The sequence below is a fragment of the Microtus oregoni genome, unplaced genomic scaffold (genome assembly GCF_018167655.1).
Source record: "Microtus oregoni isolate MIOR12 unplaced genomic scaffold, Mior012 000025F_ref0000491, whole genome shotgun sequence".
In the NCBI taxonomy this organism is placed as follows: domain Eukaryota; kingdom Metazoa; phylum Chordata; class Mammalia; order Rodentia; family Cricetidae; genus Microtus; species Microtus oregoni.
The window spans coordinates 20,548,295-20,576,111 of NW_024543084.1; the positions used below are offsets into that span (position 1 = coordinate 20,548,295).

Genomic DNA, 27,817 nt, shown 5'->3' on the forward strand with positions numbered 1-27,817 from the left:
GAAGCGGTCTTGAGGCGCAGGAGGGGTCAGGTGCCATTGACACCTTTTCAAGAACCTCGGAGGGACCTCTGGGGCCAGGCTACCGCCCGCGACAGGTTCAGCAGAGTTCGGCTCGACCTTAAGGCCAGGGGCGGGACTTCTGGTCCCTCTACCCTCTCAAGGGTGGGGGCGGGGCGCGTGTCTCTCATCCCTCCTTTAGAGCCTTGCAGGGGAATGTGGTAAATACTTCCTGATATTTAGGACGTCACCCGACAGGAATATTGCCTCTTCCGAACAGCCCTACGCGCAGAGATAATAATTATTCCCAGTGATGTAGAAATGAAAACTCAGCCCTATCTTTTCGCGGCTCCCAAGTTTAAATGCCACCCAGGCTTGAGTCGAACGCCTGGGATTTTAAAAATCGTCACTCTGCTGCTGGCCTGTGGGCAAACAGTTGTCATTTCAATGGTGCTTCAACATTTCCACTGCTGTGGCAAATTTACTGATGAGATTGAGAACACTTACTTAGAAAGTGCTAGAAGCAGGACTCTTGCCTAGGCCATCTGAGAGTTGGGTACTCTTTCTTCCCTCCTTTTTCTTTCTTTTTTTTTTCTCAGTTCCTGACTTTTTATTAACTCATACACGAGTACTTGTCTTCTGGTTTGGTAAGTCAGACACTTGCCACAGTGTTGTCTGTCAAAGTGGCTAGCCTTGAAAACCCCAGCACCATGTTCACCAAAAGGACACTTGACGAAGTTAACTAATTTTGCCATTTCCATCCACCTTACAGTATTTTGCCACAGCCAACTCGACCTTCTTTCTCTATGCTTATTATTCTTGGGAGTGGTGTAAGAAAGTCTCCTTTTGAATGTTCTAGTCAGACAAAGTATGGCCATCTTCCAGCTGTTTAATGGCATAATCAACCTCTGTGGATCAGGGGGAATTCCCTCCTTATCCTGAATCTTGGCCTTTACATTTTCTATAGTGTGCGAGGGTTCAGCCTGGAGCACACAGTCTTCCCTGTAAGGGAAGGAAGTGCGCATTCTGTTGTAGTTCTCTGAATTTTGGGGAACTTGTAGTTGGAAAGGCTGGAAGCCTCTGGTTCATTGGGGAATGGCTGAGGAAAGAAATCCAAGCTAGGAGAAATGATTTGCTACAGTGCACTCTTTGGAAGAGCTGTGATATATGCCTTTTGAACATGGCTGGTTGTGAATCCAGAAGATACATGTGATGGGGATGGAGTGGGGATATTGAAGTCTGGTAATCTAATCTTTAGGTTAAGTCTTTTGTCCGCTTGGGAAAATTTTATCATTCCTCTTTGGCTTGTGCCAAGGGCAGTCAGGTGCTGTTCTGAGTCAAATATTACAAATACCCTTCTTTACATGATACTGAATTTGAAAAAGAGCAACCCTATTCCAAACAGAGACCTGGAAAAACCATGGCTAATGGGGGCAGTGTTGAGAAGTAGATCCCAGGACCGGCCATCAAAAGTGTAGATTCCAACTCTGATGCCGGCATTTTGATGTTGGGCAAGGATTTAATCTTTCTGGAAGTCTGTTACCATACTTACCACGTTTGTATGATGTTTGTGTTCCTGTACAACCTTAAGTAAAGGGTGCAGTAGTGAACGTTAGATTAGTAGATAGATTAGTCTGCTAGAATAGGCCACATAGTGCCAACAGCCATATAGAGATACTTAGGCAAGGATCAAATAATTACACAATTATTTACTTTTATTGTTAAAAACTAAGTGCTGTGATGGAGTATGGGTATGAAAACTGGATTTCAGGAAATAGGACCTAGTTGGAAGAGGTGGCCACTGACCCTGTGCTCTGACAGACTGATGGTTAAGGTGAAATCTAAGGAAAAGCAGATGGTAAAGAGATAAGGGGAGACCATACTGAGCTTATTTAATGACTTTAAAAAAATGTTTTATTGAGCGGGGTGGGGGGATGGAGGGTGGTGTAATCTCAGCACTTGGGAGACAGAGTCTGGTGGATCTCTGTGAATTCAAGGCCAGCCTGGTCTACAGAGACAGTTCCAGGACAGTCAGTGCTACACAAAGAAATCCTGTCTTGGAAAACTAAAAAAAAGAAAAAAAAAAAAGGAAAAGAAAAGAAAGAAAGAAATTATGTCTATGGGTATTTTGCTTATATGTATATATGTGCCTAGTGCTTGTGGAGGCCAGAAGAGGGTGTTGAATCTCCTAGAACTGAAGTTATATAGATGGTTGTGAGCTACCATGTGGGTGCTAAGAATCGAATTCAGATCCTGTGTTAGAATAGCCAGTGTTCTTAGCCTTCAAGCCATCTCTCCAGCATCCTTATTTGAAATATTTGAAAACTTAAGAACAGAAAAAAACTCATGAGGAAATGAAAGATCAGTTTATTTTGTAAAATGTATGTGATAACCAAATACAATAAGATGGGAAAAATCATATACAAGATCTTCCAGCTGCTTACCAGCACGATCAACGTGTTCAAACATTAAATATATGTTGCATATCAATGCACAATACACAGCTGGTTGGAAAGAGTTGCTAGGACAATGGGCAAGCCAGGATGTAGGTTTGTAAGTGTGTGAAACTCTTAAAGAGTAAACAAAACATAATATTAAAATATTAGTTTATTAGTTATTTGGGGGACTGGAGAGATGGCTCAGTGGTCAAGAGCACTGATTGCTCTATCAGGACCTGTGTTCAATTCCCAGCACCCACATGGCAGCTCACAACTGTTTGTAACTCCAGTTCCAGGGGATCTGACATCCTCAACAGAGACATACATGAAGGCAAAACACCAATGCACATAAAAAATAAATTATTATTAAAAAATACTAGGTCTTTTTTTTCTTTAGATGCTGTTTTATTGTGTAACAGTCCTAGCTGTCCTGGAACTTGCTTTGTAGACCAGTCTGGCCTCGAACTTACAGAGACCCACCTGCCTCTGCCTCCTGAATGCTGGGATTAAAGGCATGTGCCACAACCACCCAGCTAAAAGTATTAGTTATTTAAAGTGAAAAAGATGTGGTAGAAGATGTTGCTGAGAAAGATGGACTTATTCAAGGTCACACAGGTAGTGGGGAAACAGATTCTCTTGTGAGTGCATTAATGTATCTGGAACATACTTGAGCTCTCTCATAGGAAGTTTCTTCTTTATAGTTTTAATGCTTCATATACTGACCTGAGTGTTCATGTTTCTAAGGTTAGAGACCCACCCGATTGCTTTATTGAACTTCCACTGTGAAATTAATTCCCTGACTTCTATGCAATTGAAACGAATGCTTCAAGCATAAAGCAATGTGGTTTATTTATAGAATTGTCTTCCGGTTCACATGTATTGGGCCTGATTCTTGATGCTGAATTTTCTGTCAAAGGTTGTTTATTTCTAACCCATTTTAGTTTCCTGTTGCTTTGTGGCTTGGTATTATGACCCACAACAGGAACTCCAGGAAACCTGTCATACACACTGTAGCCAGATTGAGACCCTGTCAATTACAAAAACCTAAACTGCACATTATTTTACAGCCATATTTGGATATAAATTTGAGTTGGGCATTGCTATATTAGGTAGAAACTGAGCTTTAGAAATGTCACTCAGAGCCAAACTTTTGTGAATGGTTCTTAAGTGGTATTAAACTATTATTAGTTCTACAGTCGTGGGCAGGGCCTTCATCTCTCTGAGCCTCAGTTTCAGCGTCTCCAAAGTGGACTATAATGTTTATCTGTGGCACTATTGACAGGAGGAAATGAACTAATATGAGTAAAACAAGCAGGCCAGGCCTGCATTTATGTAGACCTGGCACGCTGATTGCTGCTGTCCAGAAGAACTTGTTAAAAATCCCATCAGAAGGAATTGTTTGCCTTTCCTTTATTCATTTCATTTCTTTTTTGCATGTTTTAAAAGACAGGCTCTCATCTAGCTTGAGCTAGCCTCCAGTTTGCTGTTCGACTGAGGATGGACCTTGAACTCCTAACTGCAAGAATTGTAGGCATGCCTCACCACATGTGGCATTGTGTGTTGCTCATTTTCTTTTCATTAGAAAAAGTAATGCTGGTAAAATAGTTAATAATAGTTGCACACCTTGAGCAGTTACGTGTGCCAGGTACCGTGCTGGATGTTTAATGTGTACTCGGTGTTTCATTTTCAAGTGAGGCCTATCTTTCTCACTGATAGGGAAAGGATGAGTTACCCCAGAGAGAAATTTACATCCACATCTGACTGAAAGTTCTGACATGTACAAGTGTACTCATCATATCTGACCCTAGCACAGACGTTCTTGAAATGAAAATTCGTAACAATCAATAAGTATTTTTTTATTTCCCTATTACCTAGTAGACACCATGTCAAGTGTTTTACCTGCCGAGCCTCATTATTCCCAACTGGAAGACATAAGTACCAGTCCCATTTTACAGAAGAGCTAGTGAAAACTCAGCAGTTCTTATTTAGTAAACGGTGGAGCTGGGATTGGGTTTTATGTCTTCGTACTGCAGAGTGCCTGCTCTTGTGTATTGCGTTATGCTGCATCAACACTTTAGCAGTTTGTTTTTTTTTTTAATGAGATGTGATTTCCAAAGATAGTGCTTCCAGACACTTGGTACTAATTGTTCTTAATTTTTAGCTAAGTAATAACCAGATTCTTGGCAGAAGCTCTTAGTGTGATATTTGTTGGCTAGGACTGTGTTCTATCTCAGAAGAAGCAATGGCCTCTTCGTATGGTCAGAGACCTCAGAAATGTGTATAACTTGTGTTAATTCAATGGATGTTGGCATTTCCTAGTTCTAGACCGTGGAAGACCTCAAACCTCAATCATACTTCAGACTCAAATTAAAGTGGATTCTAATTGGTAATCAGTGCATAAGGAACCAAAGAAAATTTTAATTAAATGCTGCCATGTAAATTTTCCAGTCATTTTATGCCTATTAAAATGTTTTTCTTACTTATAGTCCCTTCTAGTGCTCTGCCTTTCCTCTTTAAACTTTATCAAGGGTTTGTGCTTTTGCTCATATAAGGGCTTAATTAACATCATCATAGATTTGGGCTGCTGCACATTTGCTTAACAGACATTTAGATGCACGGGAAAGAACTCCACAGTCTGGGTGGGTCGCTCAAGTCTCTGAACACCAGTTTCTTCCTCCTGTAAGATGAGGATAATAGTTCTTTTTGAGGCAATGTATGAGTTGATGGCTCAGTTAGAGGACTTGTTTGGTAGTTGGCATGAATTGGTTTTGAAAGTTGCTATGGGTTTTCTTTTATTGAGATCTTTTGTCTCATTCCTTTTAGTGGCTGTTTCTGTGGATTCTCTTTCATCATGGCCTTGGGAATAAAGTGCCTCCGCCTGTTGCACCCTGCCTTTTGCACTTACCTTACTACTTTAACCAGACCTGCTTCAGAAATTTCCATGAAGCCTGTGCATGGAAGACAACATGACCAAAGGCAATTCTTAGCCTACCCAGCCATGCCAGTTCGCCAGTTTGCAACCAAGAAAGCTAAAGGTAGGTGACTTCCCTCCCCTCTCAGCCCTTTCTTGCATTTAAGAGATCTCAGAGATTTGTTGAGCCTAGGGCTTGTTTTGTTACCATTATACCTCATTTATTTCTTGTAGGCTCATAAAATACCTACTTTATTTCATTTAGATACAAAACTAGAGGTAAAAGTATCAAGCCCACCGGAGTGCTTGTGGCAGGGATCAGCATACACTCATTCTTTAGGAAGATTTGAATTGAGGGTATAATTAAAGCCAGAAGGGTTTTGGGTGACAGGGCATTAGAGCCACGGGTTTAGATGGATGATCTTAATGGCTTATGTCATCCAAGAATGAGATTTTGATGTTCCGCAGGTCTTAGCTTAAATGCCACTTCCTCAGGGATGCCTTCCTTGGCCTGAGCCTGGGTCAGGTCCCCTGTTCCATGAAGTCATGTACACTATTATTTTACTCTTGACACACTTAGAACTGCAGTAATTAATTAATCAGTTGTAAAATTGATTATTGTTCGTTAGCTGCCTGCCATGATGATCATCTCTCTCTTTGTTGTTTAGCGCTCTCTAGGGCTATATTGATGTAATTAGATTTTCAGAAACTTGGTTGGGGAAATGGATGACAGAGGACGATGAGGCAAACCTGCTGTTTGGGGTGGGTCAGGAGTCCTGCTGTCCCTGGTGGTGCTAGAATGTGCTGCTGAGTGTTTCCACTGGGACTTTCCTTTTCTGCTTTCACACAGATCTGCTTTTATTGAAAGAAAGATTAACACACTGCTGAAAGAAAATTAACCCTTAGAAGACTTATCTTGTTAATGTTGGATTTGTATGTTATTTTTAAAGTTTTCTAATCCAATCCTTAGCATTATCTATTGAAAACAATTATAATTTTCCAGTGAAGAAATCCTTACAATTACCTAATAAATATACATGTTAACAAGTTGAAAATATAGAAGTCAGGATATAGTTGTTCCTCCAGATAGAGGAAGAAGAGGAAACCTGGGGATTCTGATGCTGTGCTGTCAGAGTCTTCTAGATGCTCACTATGGCCTGCAAGCAGGAGCTTCTTCTTTGTGGTTGCTCCTCAAAGAGTTGACTGTTTTCATTCTCTTAGATTCCTTGGAGTCATTCTACAATAGGATACTGTAGTGATATTTCATGTGTATTTTAATAAATAAAGCTTGCTTGCAGATCAAAACACAAAACAGCCACACTAGTTATCCATACAGGTCAGACAGTGGTAGCACACACCTTTAATCCCAACAGCCACACTAGTTAGCCATAGAGACTGGGCAGTGGTGCAGGCCTTTAATTCCAGCACTGGAGAGGAATATAAGGCGGGATGACACAGGAATTTGTTCTCTTTTCTATAACATGAAGGGGCCTGCTTGTTGGGTTTTCTGTCCCACCCGGTACCCCACAGCCAGCAAGTCCCAAAGAAGATCACACAGAGATCTCCATAAGTTATAAAACTGATTGGCCCATTAGCTCAGGCTTCTTGTTAACTCTTGTAACTTATATTAACCCATTGTTCTTATCTATGCTAGCCACTTGGCTCAGTACCTTTCACAGTTGGGCAGATTACATCTAGCTTCTCGGTGGTCTGTGCAGGAATGGGAGGAATGGGCTTCCTCCTTCCTAGCATTCTCCTGTTCTCATTGCCCCGCCTCTACTTCCTGTCTGGTTGACCTGCCTATACTTCCTGCCTGGCCAATCAGTGTTTATTTAAAACATGATTGACAGAATACAGACAATTCTTTCGCACCACTTTTCAATCTGAAGATTTCATAGAGGTACGAGCTCTCTAGTGACGTGGCTGCTTTGCTTTTCTGATCTCAGATGAACAGCAATATCTGTCTCTGGGTTTTTATTATTCGTACTACATTTGGTGCCCAACGTTTGGGGTACAGATTCACGAAAAAGCAGTTTGCCTATAACTTTTTAGCTGCCTGTGGGGCTCTAGCTCCACCCAAATGGGCTTTCTTTTCTTTTTTCCCCAAGCCCATGAGTAAGTTTGGGATTTTCCTGTTGTAGCCTCTCTGAAACAGTTTCCAGCTGCCACCCAAACTCCAGGAGCTCCTGGGCTCCAGAGGCCACAGGACACACCCACCCTAGACTGCCTAGTTCTGCCTTCAGGTGGCCCCCACCACACGTGCTTTTTCCGAACAATCCTGTGTGTTTTTCAGATAGCCCCCTCCTCCCTCTCTCTGCTGTGGGTTGCTGGCTCTTCTTGAACCCCCTTCTTGGACTACTGCCAAACTAGGTAGCTGCTTTGGAATCCAGTCAGGCTTTTACTGCTCTACGCAGGAACAGTCAGTCTCACATCTTCCCCAATATCATAGGTAGATAGTATAAGACAATCAGGAATCTTTTTTTTTTTTTTTTTTTTTTGGTTTGTTGAGACAGGGTTTTTCTGGAGGGATTTGGGTCTCTGTATAATAATATGCTGGACAGTTTGAAAATGGAACAATTAAATGAAAGGATATCTAATTTAGATGGGATTTATGTAATGCCAATTGTAAACATTGTTGTCAGCTTTATCATTTTTGTCATATCACTAAGAAAGTTGGTTAATCTGATATAGGCCCCAGAAAAACCTAATAAAACAGATCACAGATTTAAATCCAGACAGAATTTAATGAAGAACCAATTTTAGCATTGCATTATAAGAATAGAGAGAAACAGCCTGGTTTTCAAACAACCAACTTAAATATATCCAGTAACCTTACATGAATTACCAAATGGCAGAGGCTCTGTTACAGTTAAGTGGACTCCTCTGTCAATGTTAGATTTAAGGAGATTCAGGGAAGCAATAGTCATATGGCATGCATTCACCTTTTGTGAAGCAAATGTTAAATTTGTGGCTAGTTTGTAATAGAATTAATTATCCCTAAAGACTTAGAGCCTGGTCTACAAGTACAATGGAGTACCTGGTTCAGAGAACAGGCTAAGATTATTGAACAACAGAGTAAAGAAATCTCCCAAGATCAAATTCTTGGAGAAGGAGATTATGCTATTACAGAAAGGCAAGCTGTATGTGATGACCACACCCTGGATTTATGCCACACAGCAGATTTGAATGCTTGCGACAGAACTGGAGAAATAGGAACAAAAATTGAGTCATTTACTAAAGTTATATAGGGCCCAAAGAAAGCCTTTATATATTTCTTATAAAGATTGACATCAGCAGTAAATAGAAAGATGCCAAATTAAGAAGCTAGACCAATAATAATTGAATTTCTAAGCATAATCCCTTCAGAATGCCCCTCCCTTCTGGATTATGCAGAAGGTGCAGAAAATGCAGGGATTGGACTAATAAATGTAGATCAATGAGGAATATTCAGGGTAATCCTTTGCTGTAGGGAAACTCTGTGAGGAGCGTCTTGCAGGCCTGTATAGCAAATCCGGTCCAGTTGTTTTCTTCCATCATAGAGGAAACTTCTTTTCAGAGCAATTAAAGAACCTAATGCCTGTTGTAAGAAACCGTACTGCTCTGTATAATAGAACAACTATAGAAGAGAGAACAAAAAATTTAGGAAGAATCATAAAGTGAGTATTTTGGCAAACTTCTATAAGTGAACAAAACCAAATTTAAAAATATGAATAAGTGATGTTACCATTGAAGGTCTGATAGACACAGGTGTGGATATAACAATAATTTCATCAAATCTTAGCATCCAAATTAGCCTCCTCAGGATGTAAATGTTCAGTTTTTAGGGATCAGAGCTTCATCTCAGATAAAGCAGAGTGCGAGATGGATCAAATGTATAGGGCCAGAAGGACAGATAGGATTATTAAAACCATATGTGGCTAATATAGCAATGAATCTATGGGAATGTGATTTGTTACAGCAATGGAATACTCAGATTAACATTCCTCTAGTCTTATAAACAAACGAAAAATTAATGTATGATTTTTGGGGAAAATATTACAAAATATTATAGAGAACAGTCACCAACCATTCAGGTTGTACAAGAACAGGACACAGCAGCTGCTAATATTTCAAAGGCACCGACAGCCCTACCTTTAAAATGGTTGACAGACAAACCTGTATGGGTTAAGCAATGGCTTTTAACACTAGAGAAACTGCAGGCTCTAGAACAGCGGATACAGGAGCAACCAGATGCTCAGCATATTGAGGAATCAACCAGCCCTTGGGATTCTCCTGTATTTGTTGTTAAAAGGAAATCTGGAAAATGAAGAATGGAAACATCTAAGAACTGTTAATAAATAATTAAAGGTGATTTAGTTAATGGGCTCTCTATAGTCTGGCATTCCTCTGCCTTCTCTATTGCCTAAAGAATGGCCTCTTATAGTTATTGATTTAAACGGTTATTTCTTTATTATACCTTTAAAAGAAAAGGACAGAGAAGAATTTGCCTTCACAGTACCTACTTATAATAATTCTCAGCCTGCTAAGAGATAACAATGGAAGGTTCTCTTACAGGGAATGCTTAATAGCCCCATCCTGTGCCAATATTTTGTAGGGCAGCCATTGGAAATGATATGTATGCAATTTCATTAGTCTATACTTTACCATTATTATATCAATGACATTTTACTATCTGATTCAAATGTAGATATGTTAAAAGAATATTTAAAGAAGTAAAGAAAAATTTGTCTTCTTAGGGATTACAAATTGCTCCTGAAAAATGCAAAGAGGAGATTCTATTAATTATTTAGGCTATAAAATAGGCTTACAAAAAGTTAAGACACCAAAAGGTACAAATTAGGAGAGATCAATTGCAAACTCTTAATGACTTCCAAAGATTGCTAGGAGATATTTCCTATTGGGATAGGTCCTGATGACCTGATTAACTTAAACAAAACCTTAGGTGGTGAAAAGGACTTTAATAGTTCAGAAAATTGTCAGCTGAAGCTGAGAGAGAATTGACTTTGGTGGAAGAGAAATAAGTGTATTGTATGGATCTGAGTCTTAACTTCATTCTGGTCATATTACTTTCCAGGAATTCCCCTACAGGAACTTTAATGCAGAAGGAAGTTATTACCTTAGAGTGTATCTTTTTACCACATACTTGGAGTAAAAAATTAAAAGTGTATGTGGAAAAGGTCTCTGAGTTAATTCTAAAAGGAAAATTGAGACTTTATCAATTAGGAATAGACCCAGCAAAATTATAATTTATACCTTTTAATAGTGATGGTATTAATCATTAATGGAAAGAAAGTGAACATTGGCAAAGAGCTTGTAGTAATTTTTTGGGGGGAGAGATTAACAGCAACTATCCCCAAAGTGAGAGAATTTGACTTATAAAGAGAGCTAATTGGATCCTTCTCATCATTTTATGGGACACACCAATAACTGAATCCGTATATTCTTTACTGATACAAATCAGGAAAGGCAGGTTAAAATCAGAAAATTTAAGTAAAGTGGATCAAAACCCTTATGATTCTGTCCAAAAGTCAGAACTATATGCTATTCTCATGCTAAGGGATTTCAAAGAACCCCTCAACATAGTTATAGATTTGCAATATGTAGGAAGAGTTGCTTTGCATATTGAAACTGCTGAATTTATACCAGATGAGACAGAATTGACTTTATTATTTATTCAGTTACAAGATAACAATTAGGAATAGGAATCATCCAATATACATAACACACATCTGATGCCATACGAGTCTGCTAGTTCTTGTAGCACAAGATAATGTAGAAATTGGTTAGTTATTGATTAGAAATGTTCTGGAGGCCTCAGAATTTCATAAAAACATCATGCCAATAGCAAAGGTTAAAAAAGACTTTTGTATCACATGGCAACAAGTCAAGGAGATTATAAGGAAATGTCCTTTTTGCTCCTTATACAGCCACACACCACTACATGCAAGAAATAACCCAAAGGGTACTCAAAGGAATAAAATCTGGTAGATAGATGTGCTCCATTTTGTAAAATTTGGAAAACTAAGTATGTTCACCACACAATTGATACTCATTATGGTTTTCAGAGGGCAGCTGCTTTGAGTTTGGAAAACATTGTTTCGGTACTCACACGTTTGCTAAAAGTTATGGCCATCATGTGGTACACCTGTACAAATAAAGACAGACAATGTCCCAGCATATGTCTCTGTGAAAATGAAACTGTTTTCCTTATAATATAAAGCATATTGCAGGCACACAACACACTCCTACAGGCCAGGCAGTTATAGAAAGATAACATATCTAAAGGATATGTTAAATAAACAGAAAGGGATAATAAATACCCTCAGAAATAGATTGCTTTACTAACTTTGAAGTTTCTAAATGCTGATGAGAAAGGAATAACAGCTGCAGAGAGACATTGGATAATAGACAAAATCTACAGAGTTAAATCAACTGATATACTTTAAAGATATACTGACCTCAGATTGGAAACCAGGACATGTGTCACGTTGGTGAAGGGGTTTTGCTTTTGTTTCCACAGGAGAAGAAAAGCCATGGATACCATCAAAATTGATAAAGATTTGAGTTGAACAAGAGACACCTCTTACTTAGAAGAGATGATAGTTCATCAAACTGCATGATCATTTAATCTAAACTAACTTATAAAACTAACAAATGCTTTTCATTTGATCAGATGTAACTTCCCAAAAGAGAATATCCCCAAAATTAGGAATTGTTCAGAACAATTTCAAGGTGGCTATTTGAGATGATCCAGCCTCACAGATTACTTGACAAGCCCTGAACTTTCCCAGCAGCAGAGACTAGACAACAAATGATATCACTTTAGATAAGTTTTCAAGGTCAAACAAAGGTATATTTTAGATAAGCAGGTCATCTTCAAAGACTTTAGAGGTCTACAGAAAATGGCATTTAAGATGGTTTAATAAGGCCGGGCGGTGGTGGCGCACGCCTTTAATCCCAGCACTCGGGAGGCAGAGGCAGGCGGATCTCTGTGAGTTCGAGACCAGCCTGGTCTACAAGAGCTAGTTCCAGGACAGGCTCCAAAACCACAGAGAAATCGTGTCTCGAAAAACCAAAAAAAAAAAAAAAAGATGGTTTAATAACATAGGTACTTTTTTTTTTTTTATGACAATGAGGTATTGTCTGCTCTTGGCAGCACCAGTCTACTTCAGGGAAGAAACTCACATGGAATTAATTTTCTTTGTGGCATATGCCTGCACATTCATCCCATTACCCCAGTACTCTCCTTCCCTGCACTCTAGTCTAATCTGAGTAAGTATGATTGGTGATAACGGGCATTCCTTTTTTTTCTTGACTTTAGAGGGAATTATTTTTTTTTAAAGATTTATTTATGTATACAGTGTTCTGCCTGCTTTATGCTTGCAAGCCAGAAGAGGGCACCAGATCTCATTATAGATAGTTGTGAGCCACCATGTGGTTGCTGGGAATTGAACTCAGGACTTCTGGAAAAGCATGTAGTGCTCTCTCTTAACCTCTGAGCCATCTCTCCAGCCCCTAGAGAACACTTCTTATATGTTGATGTAAAGAATGTTTCCTTTCTATTTTTCATCTTCCCTTTTAAGTAAGTATATCTAATCCTTGAGCTTTTTATTTTTTTTTTATTTGTATTTTTTTTATTTTTTGGTTTTTCGAGACAGGGTTTCTCTGTGGCTTTGGAGCCTGTCCTGGAACTCGCTCTGTAGACCAAGCTGGTCTCGAACTCACAGAGATCCTCCTGCCTCTGCCTCCGAGTGCTGGGATTAAAGGCGTGTGCCACCATCGCCCGGCTCCTTGAGCTTTTTAAAAAGGTACTAGCAACTTCTTTTTTGTTTGTTACTACGCAAAGAATTTTATTAACCTTTTCCTGAACTTTAGTCCTAGGCTTATTCAGCTTAATTTACTGCAAAGAATGAATTGTGTTTAAGCAAAAACTGAAAAGAGCTGCAGTGAACAAGGGATTTGGGCCTAAAAAATATTAGCACTCTTGATTTGATCAGATCCATAAACAAAAGACCTTTAAAAAGCAGCCATGATATAAAACAGTAGCGCACTTCTTCAGAAGGTGCCTTCACTCAGTTCCCCCCATTTCTAGAAGCGTCATCAACATTCTCCACCAGATCTGGGACTTCATTATCATCCTCTCAGTAGCAAGTGGTGCTCTTCTACCACAGATTGTCTGGGCAGAGCTTCAGCCAGTCGCCTTAAACTAGTCAGACTGTCTGCCCCAAGCTGGTTTAGAATGCTGGGAAGCATTTCTGTCATTTGTTTGGTCTCAGCGTGGCCTGTAACGGTGAAGGTGTTTGCTGCCAGAGACGCCTGAACTTTGGAGTTGTTAAAATGGATCACTGTTCCTTGGTTTGTAAACATGTTCACCTCTTCAGTACCAGAGATATTGTTCACCCCTAACTTCTTTAAGGAGAACTGCAGTTTTATCATCTGCTGTGGCCGTTCTGTGAACCCCTTCTTTCTGCGCACTTGTGCCTGCAGTTTACAGTTTTTCCTGGTTCGTGATCGTCTTCTTTCTGCAAGCAGTTCCTTTCCTACCAATGCACACTTGTGTCTGTGGTTTGCTGTTTTCCTGGTTCATGATCGTCTCTTTCATCTTGTCGGAGTATGCATTTGAAACTGAATTAATATGTTTCCTTTCTCTCCATTAGATTTGTGGAGATTGTCTTATGAAAAGTTCATGGGCTTAAAATTAGACAGCTCTGGGACCAAATCTTGACTTGACCATTTCCTGACCTGTGACATTAGGCAAGTCACTTTACCTTTCTGATGTTCCATTTTTCTGAAAACTAAGCTATTAATTTATTTCTGGATCCCATGGATATGTAGAGTACTCTTTTGGCTATGTAAGTGGCTTCCTTTTATTCCTGTAACAGCCTTATAATACCGATTAGTCCTCTTAAAAGTGGAGAATCTAATACTTACAAACAGAATAACTTGCCCAAGGTCATACAGCCCACATGCACTGCAGCATGTGTAGTCCCGAGTGTCTAATTATAAAGCCTATGGCCTTCGTAGTAGCTAAGTCTTTTAGCACAGACTTGGGAGCTAGCTGACACTCAGTAGATGTGAGCGTTTGTGGAGGGCAGAAATGCTCTTATAAACTTCTAGCACTTGATAGTGCCCTGTACACAAAGGCACTTAAGAAAAAGCCAATGCTTGTTGTTTCTGTGTATGCTTCTATTCTTCTGCTCACTGTATGTTCGCTTTTTAGCTAAAGGGAAAGGACAGCCCCAGGCCAGGGTGAATATTAACACAGCCTTGGTGGAGGATATAATCAACTTGGAGGAGGTGGATGAAGAAATGAAATCTGTGACGGAAGCTCTCCAGGATAATTTCAATAAGACTCTCAACATAAGGACTGCACCAGGTTAGTGGTTAAACCCGTGTTTCAGGGAGTGTTACAGTGGGAAAGAGCATGGGGTGTCACCATGCCACCCCAGCTTTGGCACCACTAACTGGTGTTTATGAGCAGTTACTTTTCTGTAACTGAGGAGTTTCCTTGTCCAGTTCCTGCTGTAGAATGTAAGTGAGTTAACTGTATCATGGTTCTGGAATCGTGCTGCTTGTGTCCATTAAGTGACTGTCTCCCGTGGAGTAGCACTGTGCTTGGCCCGCAGAGAACCAGCATAACAGTAAGCAAAGCCTGTCATGATCAGTGCTTGTGGAATTACACTCTCACAAAGTAGTTTTTTTGTGGATACAAAAAAAACATATGTGGGGTATCTAGCCTCATAGTTCTATGTCCTTAGTCTGCTTTTTCTAGTTTGCCCTATTTGGCAGTTCTTATCCAGCACTGTAAACCAAATTTTGCAGACTTGCCCACCTGAGGCCTTTCTGCCCATGAGCTTACCAGGAAGATTCCGTTTAGGTTAATAGCTTCCTAAAAGTGGCCTTTCTAAGTGGGAAACGTCAGAACTGTCTAGGAGAACTGTTTGCAGATGTGATAGAGAAAGTGGGCTGTCAGCTAATGGTGCAAGCGGGCAGGAAAAATCCAATTGCTGTTAAATTGGCCTTTTGCAAGTTGTCATCATCCTATAGTTAAGTCTGAGACCCCCTCTGAAGGTGTCTTTGGGAACTTCAGCCTCTCCCACTCATGTTTTGATTGGGGAGGTTTGTAAGGAAAATAGAAGACATTTCATGAACTTGTTTCTGAAAAGTACTCAGTTCATTATAAAAATGATCAGAACCACGTTGAGTTCAAAGATGCGATCTGGTGTGAGACTAGAAGGCAGTTCCTGGCATTTGTTAACCTTTGTGCTGGAGTGTTTCTGCCTTTGCTGACAGTAAAGCGTGCCATTCAATCTTTCCCAACTGTTTATTTTAAGCTTGCTTATTATTTTAGGTATGAAACTGATAAAGTGCTCTGTCTCCCCTGTGCTTTCTGCCTGTTAACATTCTGCAGCCGAAACCAGAGAGCAGCTTGAGAGAAGCCCAGGGAGAAATGTGATACTTAAAATGAGCCGGCCAGTTCCACTCTTGTTGAACTTATGAAGATGATGGGCTCGGAAAGAGGGTGGGAGTGTAATTTGTTAACTGTTAACCTCTGAGAAAATGAGGGATAGGAGTGAGCTTGAGGGAGATTCCCACTGGGGACAGATTGAGGGGAAGGGTTTGATGCATTATGTTGATAAAGATTGAGGGATAGGCACCATTACAACTACACACTGCCCATGTGGGGCCTTTGTGGCAAAGGCTCTTAACAGCCAGTCAGGGAGGCGGAACTAAGATCTATCTTCAGCAGACCTCCCCTTGGATCTCCCCTTCTTTTCCTTGGGCTAAGATTGTGTAATGTTCTGTGTAAATTTTGAGGATGTGAAGAAGCTGGGTAAAACAAACTACACATAGCCCATGCTCTCTGCTAGACTGGCTCTTCTATATCATTTCTCGCTGTTATCTGGACCAGCAGCACTTTCTTCTTCACTGCCTTCCATCCTGTGTCTGTCTCAGAGACAGCAGATGTCTGTCAACACTTGTCTAAGTTGCAGGTTTGATCTCTTCTTTCCTACTGCTTCCCCTTTGTCCTTCATTCATCTGTGTGTTTGCCACAGTAGTAGTGAGAACTACTGTAATAGATATGGACATGGAGAGGGAAGATCTGGTTCCTAATGTCCAGGAATTTAGAACCTCAGATAAAAGGGCAGACAAGTAAACCGATGCGTATAAAAATGACCTAACAGCAAAACAGTGGAGGCCTGGCTTTGGAGGTGGTCTTGCCTAGACTTGGATTTAAGTTCTGTTATTAAGAGCTGTTATGATGTTGGCAAGTCATTCTGTTTACCTCAGTTTCCTCATCTGTAAAATGGTGGCAGCAATAATCATCTTATAAGATAATGAAAGCAAGTAATATTAAAAAGCATTAGCACTGGAGCTTTGCTTATAGGACATATTCAGTCACTTAAGACTACACTTAGAATGTGTCGGGGCTTAGAAGAAGGGTCTGCAATACAGCTGAGGACTCAGGTTCTTTTTTTAAAAAAATATTTATTTATTTATTATGTATACAATATTCTGTCTGTGTGTATGCTCGAAGGCCAGAAGAGGGCACCAGACCCCATTACAGATGATTGTGAGCCACCATGTGGTTGCTGGGAATTGAACTCAGGAACTTTGGAAGAGCAGGCAATGCTCTTAACCTCTGAGCCATCTCTCCAGCCCCCTCAGACAGGTTTTTGAGATTAGATACCACCACAGCGAGACTTTAGAGAAGGAGCAAGAATTATCGCAGTAAAGTAGACTGGGATATCTACTATCCCACATAGTAGACTACATAGTGAGCTCCAGGCCAGCCAAAGCTACATAGTAAAACCTGTTTTTTTAAATATATATATCAGAAATTGGGATCTAAAAAAAAAAAAAAAAAGGAAAAAAATAAAAGTATTGAGGAAAAAAATCACATTCTAGAATTTTATAGCAGCCATGCTCACTCAGCTTACCGAATATTAGGGTCATGAGAGTGAGTCAGCAGACCCAGCTTCAGATATGATTTGTTCAAGGGCTACTGAGGAAATGATTAATGAATCTAAAATTCAATGAGTTGAGCGATTCAGTGTTATTAAGATACCAGTTCTCTTCAGCTTGATTTATTGATGTATGGAAACCTGGAACTAAAATTGCTAAGTGATTATAGTTACTTTGTTGTTGTTATTGTTTGTTCATGTTTTGTTTTCCGAGACAGGGTTTTGCTTTGTAGCCTTGGCTGTCCTGGAACTCGCTCTGTAGATCAGGCTGGCCTCAAACTCAGAGATCCGCCTGCTCTTCTGCCTCTCTGACTGCTGTGATTACAGGCATATGCCACCACTGCACAGTGATTATAGTTAATTTTAAAAGATGAGAAAACATTAAAAAAATTATAAAGTGATTTAGTCAACTAATTTATGTCAATCAATGGCTGATTCTGTAGATCACTTTTGGTGATGTGGTCAGTTAAAAAATGTTAACTAGTCAATGAATGTGGTAGATATTTCCAATCTTGTGAGTCTTTCAATTCCTTTAACCATTGCTTTTTAATTTTTTTGTTTGTTTTTGTTTTTCAAGATAGGGTTTCTTTGTATAATTCTGACTGTCCTAGAACTCACTCTGTAGAACAGACTGGCCTCTAACTAACAGATCTGCCCTACCTCTGCCTTCCAAGTGCTGGGATTAAAGGCGTGTACCACCACCACTAGGATGTTTCGTAATACTTAAAGTAGACATCTATACTTAGTTAAGTTTATTCTTGTTTTTAAGTTATCGTGAATTAAATAGCTTTTATAATTTCAAAAAAAGGAGAAGTATATTCCTAATAGAAGGAAAATTACATGCAAGGATATTAGTTTGATTAAAATACAAAACTTCCCAAAAAATAATAGCAGCATTATTGGGTCTTAGTTATAATGCTTTTCAATATAGTTTTAAGTCTAATCCTCATTAAAGCCCTTGAGGTACAGTTTTTGTCTTATTTAAAGATCAGGAAATGGAGGCCCAAAAGGTGCTTAGAATTTGGAAGCAGTGAGCTGGTATTTGAATTTAGGTATTTGGATTTTAGAATCATGGTGACTTTTTATTTTTATACTCCAATACTTTTTCAGGTTAAAGCCAGTGGTGTCAACCCCTGTCTGTCATGATGACACTGAATCTGGTTGAGTACTCCAAATCAGGTCATTGGGTCATAGTGTGGTATTTACTGCATTAATCCTACACTGTGTTCGAGAATAGCTTTAGTTTATTTGAAGGATACCTCACCCACCTCCACAACCCCACTCTCTTTGTGTCTCAGAAAGAGCCATCCACGAGTGGTTCTTACTGTGAGTGGTAAGGGTTTCATTTGCATAGGAAACAGGGACTTTGAAGAATTTCCTATCTAGAGCTGTGGGTTTATTTATCCTTTTTGACTTGAAAAAATTTGCCCAGGAATTTACAGAAATCAGGTGTGGAAAAAGATAAGATTTAGTGTGTGTGTGTGTGTGTGTGTGTGTGTGTGTGTATATATATATATATATATATATATATATATATATATATGGTGCGTGTGTGTGTCTGTGTGTCTGTGTGCATGCGTGTGTGTGCATGGTACTTGTTTCTGAAGGGGGTCTCAGGACCAAAGGCAAGGATGGCAAGAGGAACTTGTTCTAAACTGGCTATGTGCTAGAATTGTGTGGTGAATTAAAACATTACAACAGAATCAGGATATTTGGGGGTGCAAAAGCCCTGATGATTCTGTGCTCAGAACTGTGTAGAGAAGGGAAGGACTTCCTGAAATCAGACTGGAGCACACTTGAGCTTGACTCTTGGCTCTTGATCGTTTTTCACTTGATAACTCTGATCTTGGTCCATTTATCTTCCTCAAGTTTCATTTTCTCATCTCTAAAGTGGTGGTAATAATAATAGCATTATTATTAATAATACCGAGGGGCAGGAGGAGTTAACTTTCCAGTGCTTGTTCTTTGGTATGTTGTGTAGTTGGCTGTTTCTCCAGTGACTGCTGGAGTCGTCACTAATTCTGTAAGCAGCAGCTATTTTTATGCTGAGTTGGAAACCGAGAGAGAGGGTAAGTGATTTATTCCTTAGTGGTCTTGTAGCTGGTAAGTGGCAGAGTTACTGACAGGAGGATCAGTACTTTTCAGTTTCAGCTTTGTGCTAGATAGTTTACTATATCAATTCCACACAACTAAAATCATCCGAGAGGCGGGAACCTCATGTGAGAAAATGCCTCTCCAAGATGAGGATGTAGGCAAGCCTGTGGGCATTTTCTTAATTAGTAATTGATGGGGGAGGGCTCAGCCATTGTGGGCAGTACTTTTCCTGTGCTGGTGGTCCTGGGTTCTCTAAGCCAGTAATCAGCACCCCTCCATGACCTCTGCATCAGCTCTTGCTTCCAAGTTCCTGCCCTGCTTGAGTTCCTGTCCTGGCTTCGTTCAGTGATGATCTGTCCTATGTCACAGGAAAGGCTTTAAGTCCAGGCAAACCAGAATGGTTCTAGTAAGGAATTCCAATGTGGTTCATTGCATACTCTATCCACTGCCTGAAAATGCTCCTGTGAACAACCTCGTCACATTGGGAAGGGATTCCTGTGTGTTTGCTGAATTTTAGATAAAGATATCTAACTTAGATAAATTAGATAAAGAGATATGGGCTTCTAAAGTCTTTTAGAATTCTAAAACCTTCTTGCTTTTTCTTTAGGATCCCTTGATCATATTACTGTGGTAACTGCTGATGGGAAGCTTGCCTTAAATCACATTGGCCAGATCTCCATGAAGTCACCACAGTTGATTCTGGTGAATATGGCCAGTTTTCCAGAGGTAAGGTGCCTTATTGAAAGGTATCTGTCTTCAGTCTTTTGAATAGTGGAGGTTTGATCAGGTCAGAAGGAAATGTTCCCTTAGTTTGGGAAGGAATTTATTAAAAAAAATATAGGACAAGATAAGTCTCTTATCTCTAAAGTTTTAAAAAATGATTATCTTTATTTCATGTACATTGGTGTTCTGCCTGCCTGTATGTCTGTATGATGGTGTCAGATCTCCTGGAACTTCTGAAAAAATTGTCCAGGATTTTATAGAATTCAGGTGTGGAAAAGATCAGATCCAGGAAAACAATGATATATTTGTATCACTGTATATAGTTGTGAGCTGCCATGTAGGTACTGGGAATTGAACCTGGGTCCCATGGAAGAGCAACCAGTGCTCTCAGCCACTATTTCTCCAGCCCCATCTCTTAAGTTTGTAATTACCTGTTAAATGCAAATGTTATAGTGACCAAGTAAGTAATTTGAAAAGCAATAATGGAGAGGTTGTGATTGGCTCTTTGGGGCAGTGTAAGGCTTTGGTAACCTGTTATCTTAGTTACTTTTCTATTGCCATGACAAAACACTATTATCAGGGCAGTTTATAATAAAAAAAAGCATTTAACTTGAGGCTCACAGTTCTAGAGAGTTAGTCTATGACCATGATGGAGGGGGAACATGGCAGCAGGTAGGCATGGAGCTAAAGCATAGGTAAGAACTTTTGAAACCTCAAAACTGATCCCCCAGTGACTCACCTTCTAGAAGACCACACCTAATCCCTCCCAAACAGTTCCAACAACTAGAGACCACACATTCAAATATGTGAGGGATTCTCATTCAAATCGGCATGCCTGGGAACCATGTGGCCCATCTGTGGAATGTAGGCCTGGGAATTAGTATTAACCAATGCTCCAGTTTTTATTTCAAGGAGACATCAGTAACCCCAAATTTTGTACAAAGTCTTTTTGTTCTCTAAATGTTTTGGACTGGTTTACTTTTCTCTTTTTTTAAAATATGGGCATCCAGGAGGGCTGGCTCGTGTTTGTTATCTTAGGTCTTGGGAGGTGGAGGCGGGATATCAGGAGTTCAAGGATAACTTAGGCTACACAAAACAAACAAAAAACCTTGAGCCGAAATAAAACATTTTAATGGGCCAGATATGGCCTGAGAGCTGCCATTTTGTTACCTCTGTATTAGAATTTGGAGAAGACCCTCCAGGACTTCACCTTCTTTCAGACTAGACAGAATAATATAAGCAATGCCTGGCATTAGAGACTGGAAGATGAATTGCGTTTAACCTTGGGGCTCTATGGTTTTAACTGTAGTTGAGAAACCTAGAAAACGTGAAATCCAGTCCTTTCTGTGCCTTTTCCTTTGGCAAGTTACTTCCTCTCCTGCCACCATCTCCTGACCGTCCTGCTCTGGTCTCTGTCAGTTGTTGTGTTCATGTCGGGCTGTGCATTGGATTTGACAGACCAGTTTAACAGTAGGAGTAGAACAAATCGTTTCCAGCCAGAAGGGTCCTGCGACTGATGCAGCAGGCACACTTTTGGATTTGTTGAACCACTGCCCTTCTCCGTTCTCCATCCTGCAGCCACAGTGAACTTTAACATTTCAAGGTATATGTTGGATTGTATCATTCTCACAATTCAAATGATCTTTAAGAAGTGAAAATTCAAAATGTTTACTGTGGACAAAAAGGCTTTGGTGATCTGGCCTCAGCCTGCATCCAGTCTGCAGTTCTGTTGCATTGTCTTCCTGGTACTCCATTGTACTCAGACTGGCCTTAAAATACATCATGACTATTACACCCTCAGAGTGTTTGTAGGTACTGTTCTTGTGACTTGGAATATTTTCTGCTGGCTGTTTGCCACTCATGTTTTGAATTTCAGTGTAGATGTCACTTTTTCACTAGATTGTAAGCTTGCATTAGAAGAGTCATATATAACATGGAATTGCTCCATACGTTGTCTTTACATTAGTGGATATGTGTTATTAGGTATGTGGAAAGGAAGCACTCATTCATGGCGTTACTGAGGAGCATAGAAACAGATGAAAAGGAACTGTCAACTTGTTCCCTGTTGTCCCCCTCTGAACCCCTGAGGCGTCTCTGCCCTGTTCATCTAATCCCATAGGCACTGTAGGCCAATTTAGGGACTAGCCTCCTAATTACACAGCTTGAAGACCTCATCAGGCAGATTGCTTTTCAGAGCCAACCACTTCTGTTATTAAATGGCAAATGTTATTCATAGAAGTAGCACCTGATTGGCCACCAGAGCATCTCTTATGAGGCAGAAGGAGGTATTAACTGCTTAATTTTTTCTTAGGAAGTTCAACTAAAGTATCTTTGCCATTTCTCTAGTGTGCCATCCCCTGGGTTCTGGAAAAAGCTTACCCAGCATCTCAGTAGAGGGCGCAGGCATAGGCACAGTGAGGAAGTGTGAGTTTCATCTCATCTGGTGGGTGCATAAACCAACAGCTCTAACTAAATACTTCCTTCCCCCAGCTTTAGAATCTGCCCACAGAGTACTGAGGTTCATGGCTTCAAAATGCTCAGCTAATCCTTCTTGTGTGTATAGAATTTCTTTCTGTTTCATGTGCAGTTGACTTTCTTTCCAAGCCTGGACATTTCTGTGTCATGCTTTTGTGACACAGTGCAGATTTACATGTAAACCTGTGTTTCATTTGTTTAGCGTATATTCCGCTTGATAAATTATGCACACAGCTGTCCTCTTCCCTAAACATGCCTGAAGCTACAGTTAATGATGGGAAAGAAGAGAAGTGAATGAAAGCAGCAGCATCTGAGCAAAAGCAAATAACAATGACAACGGTAACACCATCAGTAGGCTCCATTATTTGTAGATGAGGCAACAGGCTCAGAAAAGGGAAATGCCTCCCTAGCTTCACACTGTTAGGCACATAGTTCTGCTCGACACGTAGGCTTGTACTCTTCACCATCCTGCATTAACTCGCTGATATCTTTTGCATCCTCCAAGTGAGTAGGTTTTATGTGGAGGGCTGGAAACTATTGGTGGTTAGAGATACGAGAGGTCTGTTTTCAGTACCTTGTATTCTAGGGATTCACTGAGGTATAAAGAAATGGAAAGCCAGTAATTGATATGGCACTAACAGAGTTGACTGAATTCTCAAGACCTTGTTTACCTGTATACAGACATTTTGCTATCTTTTGTCCATTATTGTGGGTTGGCAAGGACAGGCATTGCTAATTAATTGATAGTGGAACTCTTCTCTGCCAGTCCCCAGGTTGGGTCAGTGATCTTTCTCAATATACAGTATGCCAGTATCCACTGCCAGTTGGTTAGTATGGAGAACAAAGCAACCAGTCTGCCTTGTGATACCAGGGAGTGTTCCCCTCCAGTGACAGAATTAAAAGCTAAAGATAAGGAATGGAAATTGTATATGCATATATGCCTTTTTTGTTTGACCTATGAATAGTTTAAACATACTGTTAGGGAAATGACTATAGTTTCCTAAGGCCTGAGTCCTACCGTGGCAAACCAAAATATACATACCTAGATAAACTTTCAGTAAGTTGCTTTATGAGAAATCTCAGTTAACATTTTTCCCTAAATATGAAGACATAAAAAAAACTATAAAGTAAGGTTTTGAAGTAAAGTCAGGAGATGCATGTTCCAGTTGACTTAAATGGAATTACTAAGAGTATTCATTCAGCAAGCTTTTGTGCTTCACTGGCACTGCAGCTTCCACTGTGCATGTGGAAATAGTGAGACACTGCCTAGCTTGATGTCTGAGTGAGTACTCGTTCATCTACAGGGGAAGGTTGCTTGGACTGAAAAGGATCTTGGTGGTAGTAGAGTATGGTGGTTTGAATGGGAATGGCCCCCATAGACTCATGTGTTTGGATGCTTGGTGTATAGGGAGTGGAACTATTAGGTATGGCCTTGTTGGAGGAAGTGTGTCACTATGGAGGCAGGCTTTAAGGTCTCATATGCTCAAGCTAGTCTCCTGCTGCTGCCTGTGGATCAGGATGTAGAACTCTCAGCTTCTTCTCACGTCTGTCTGCGTGCTCTCATGCTTCTCGCCATGACGATAATGGGCTAACCTCTGAAACTGTAAGCCAGCCCCAAATAATTGTTTTCCTTTAAAGAGTTACTGTGGTCATGGTGTCTCTTCACAACAATGAAAACCCTACCTAAGACATAAGGGTGTAATAGCAGTGTTTTCTGGGTTATGTGGTGAGAAGCTATAGAAGGTTAGGAGGTGGGAGCTAGAGCTTCCTCTTCAAAGTGGGGACTCTTCCTTTACTCTTAACTCTACAAATGATTTTATAAAGGTGACTGTTCTCTGCAAGGAGATATTTTCTTTATTTTTGCCCAGTTAACTTGTTTATTTTTATGTATATGAGTGCTTATGAGTGTACTGTGTGCATGCATTATTCACAGGGGCCAGGAGATGGTATTGGGTCTCCTGGAATTGGAGTTACAGATGTTTATAAGCTGCTGTGAACCAAACTTGGGTGCCCTGTAAAAGTAGCAAGCACTCTTAACTGCTGAGCTGTCTCTGCAGTTCCACTTTTATATATATTGTTCATAGTTGTTTCCTTATGTAATAATTACTGAATACATTGAGCTTGAGGATCTGTAAAAAGAATAAAGACAAAGTAACAACATTAGACCAAATGCAGCTCAGCCTCTCCCTACCCCTGAAAGTAACTGAAGTTTGATAGATTGTCTCTTTTATTGCATCTTTCTTGGGCTGTCAAGGGATGCTGTCTATTCTAAAGAATGTGACTTTACCCTGTAGGCTCCTTGTTCATAATAAACAGGTGGTGCTTGGTTATAGCAGAGATTCCTTTCCAACACCAAAGGCCTATTATTTGAGGCAACATTTAAAAAAATTTACTATAGATACTTATATTTTGCCCACTCTTAGGTTCTACACATATGTGTATGGATGATCTGGTTTGTTGTCGTGATGTCATACAGATGTAGAATTAAGGTGATTTAAAGATGGAGTGGGTAAGTTTTTAGACACCTCCTCTAAAACAGGAACAGTGAAATGCTTGGAAAAGTAACATAAGTGTGTACCACCTTCCATGCCTTTCAAACGTAAAGCTGGAGGAGCTCAAGGACAGGACTGGCCTTTGAGTTCAAGTGGCATAAATCAGCTCTGGAACATGTCAGGAGCCTTGTTCTTGTGAGTTCATTGTCTTCCACCCACTTCCTGTTGTTTTTAGGATTGATTCTGCAAGAGAAGTTCCTAAAGGATGTTAGGAGGACTTTACACACTTTCAATACATGGATATGGTTTGTTCATAAAATAACTGCTCTTGACTGGATATTAACTCTGTGCCAGGCACTGAGTTAGGTATGTTGCTTTCATCATCTCATTGCTTTTGTGATACGTAGGTACCATATCATCTCAGATTATGAATGGTCAAATTTATTGCTCAGGGTATGTGGTCCCAAAGCTGTATTTAAAGTGAAGTTTTTCTGATTCCAAGACCCATGCTTTTCTTCTGTCACTCTGCTTTTTCTGTGGTGCACAGCAGTGGGGGTTACTGCTCCTTCCACAGCGTGAGTTTGGTATGAGTGTAGATGTGAATGAGTTAAATTTATTTACTCATTCCAAACCGGCACTGGTATATTTTGAGTGTAAAATGTCAACTGAAATTTTTAACTTATGAAATCTTTCATCTGTCTTTACACCAATCTTTGCACAGACCAGCCCTCCTCCCTTGAGGATTTATTGTGGTTTTGATCTGTGTTGCCTCAAACCATTGAAATCTTTTCAAAGAAGCAGAGCTGTTTTCTTTTTCTTTTTTCTTCTTTCTTTTTTTCCTTCCGCAATACACTGGTACCAGGAGTGGACATGGCTTGCTATTCAGCTTGATCAAAGCACTCTACACCAGTGTAACTTCCTGATCTTACTGGTAACAGAACTAAATGTTTCCATGTTCTGCCAAGATGGGTTGCCAGTTATCGACAGAGGGCTTGCATCTGGTAATAATTATTTACTAATTCTGTTTACCTTTTGATCTGGTTTTCAGTGTACAGCTGCAGCTATCAAGGCTATAAGAGAAAGTGGAATGAATCTGAACCCAGAAGTGGAAGGGACTCTAATTCGGGTACCTATCCCCAAGTAAGTTTGGCTGAAATCCACGTTTTTCAGTGACTCGGAGTAGTTGTCTTTGGATGGAAACTAGTACCTTGAGACATTTGGGCCAATAGCATGACCTATTATCCACATCCTTCATCCTGGCTAAGCTGTGAGGTCAGTTTGCTGATGCAGATTTGCTTATCGCATATCTGTGTGCGCTATAGCAGTAAGCTTGCGAACACCTTGTCCCTACACTTTCTGGCTGGGAAGTTAGGACAAGTTAACACACCAAGTCATTAAGATTAAATGAAATAAATCCTAGGGGGAAAGGAAAGCTATTAGTATCCAGGAGGGAGTGATTGACAGGTGTGATAGTGGGAAGGGCAGTTTTAGCATGGGAGGGTCGTTTAAGGAGTTATCATTTCTGCTGAGAGCAGATGATGAGGGGGAGTCTTCAGCCCGGAGGAAGCACAAAGGCCTCAGCTCAGAAAGCAACTTGACACTTGTCAACTCTAACCCCGTGTTCCTTGTTGGATTATTTTTACATTACTCTTTGGTAATTGAAGAATTAAAGGCATAAGTCCAGAGTAGTGGGGTTTTTTGTTTGTTTGTTTTGCTTCTTCATGGATTTTTAAGTGAATAAGAATAGATCTTCCTTCTTGAATTTGAAAAGAGAAGACAAGGCTGATGAGATGGCTTAGTGGATAAAACCCTTGCCATAGAAGCCTGGCAGTGAGTTCCATCCCTGAAGCCCTCATACAGGCAGAAAGAACTGACTCTACCTAGTTTTTCTCTGGCCTCCACATGTGGGCTGTGACAGCAACTCTCAATATGCAGCAGACTCACTTCCTGCTTCCACAGCAATAAATGAAAGCTTTAAAAAGAAAAGATAATACTTGGGAAGTGGGGTCAGGAGGATCACAAGTTCAGGGCCAGCCTGGTCTACACAACAAAATCCTTCCTTGAAAGAACAGACAAGATGGTGGCATGTTTGAGTGAAAGAAAAGCTGGTGTGTCTGAAGCACAAGGGTTGGGTTAGTACTGACGGTGGAGACTTCACAGGCCATGGGAGGAACTGGGATTTCTCCTAATGGTACTGAGAAGCCATTAATGGGTGCAAGCAAAGGATTGATCTGACAGGGACTTTGCAAGTCTCTCTCTCATTGCTGATTAACGTGGAATATTGGGGACAAAGTGGACATACAAAGAACAGTAAAATTATGGCAGTGTACGTGAGCCATGAGCCATGATTACACAGCAGAAAACCCCCCGTTCCTACAGTGCCTCACACTGACCAGTTGTGCCAGGCCCTTTCCTAGTTATTGGGGTATAGCAGTAAGCCAAACCACAAAGCTCCTTGTTCCTTCGGAGCTCACCTGCTAGTTGAGCAGATAGAATGAACTCCATAGTGTCTGGTAAGATCTATGAAGAGTCAGCATGCAAAGAGATGGAAGAGGGCTGCTGAGATGGCTCCGTGAGTAAGAGCACTCGCTGCTCTTGCAGAGGGTCAGGCTTCAGTTCCTGGCAGCTTACAACTGTATCTCCAGTTCTAAGAGATTTCATATGCCCTTTGGTATTGTCTTAGTTACTATTGGTGTGATAAAACGCCTTGACCAGGGCAGC

At 40.4% G+C, this 27,817-nt stretch overlaps 1 protein-coding gene across 2 annotated transcripts in view; it reads left to right on the forward strand.

The window, feature by feature from the left end:
* Mrrf (mitochondrial ribosome recycling factor) overlaps positions 1-27,817 on the forward strand; it is a 59,885-nt gene that overhangs the window by 132 nt on the left and 31,936 nt on the right. For both annotated transcript variants that reach the window (XM_041674560.1, XM_041674561.1), the window contains exons 2-5: positions 5,259-5,470; positions 14,567-14,722; positions 20,014-20,132; positions 26,145-26,236. In XM_041674560.1, coding sequence (XP_041530494.1) covers positions 5,287-5,470; positions 14,567-14,722; positions 20,014-20,132; positions 26,145-26,236 — 551 coding nt within the window. In that variant the 5' untranslated portion in view covers positions 5,259-5,286. The remainder of the gene's footprint in view (positions 1-5,258; positions 5,471-14,566; positions 14,723-20,013; positions 20,133-26,144; positions 26,237-27,817) is intronic.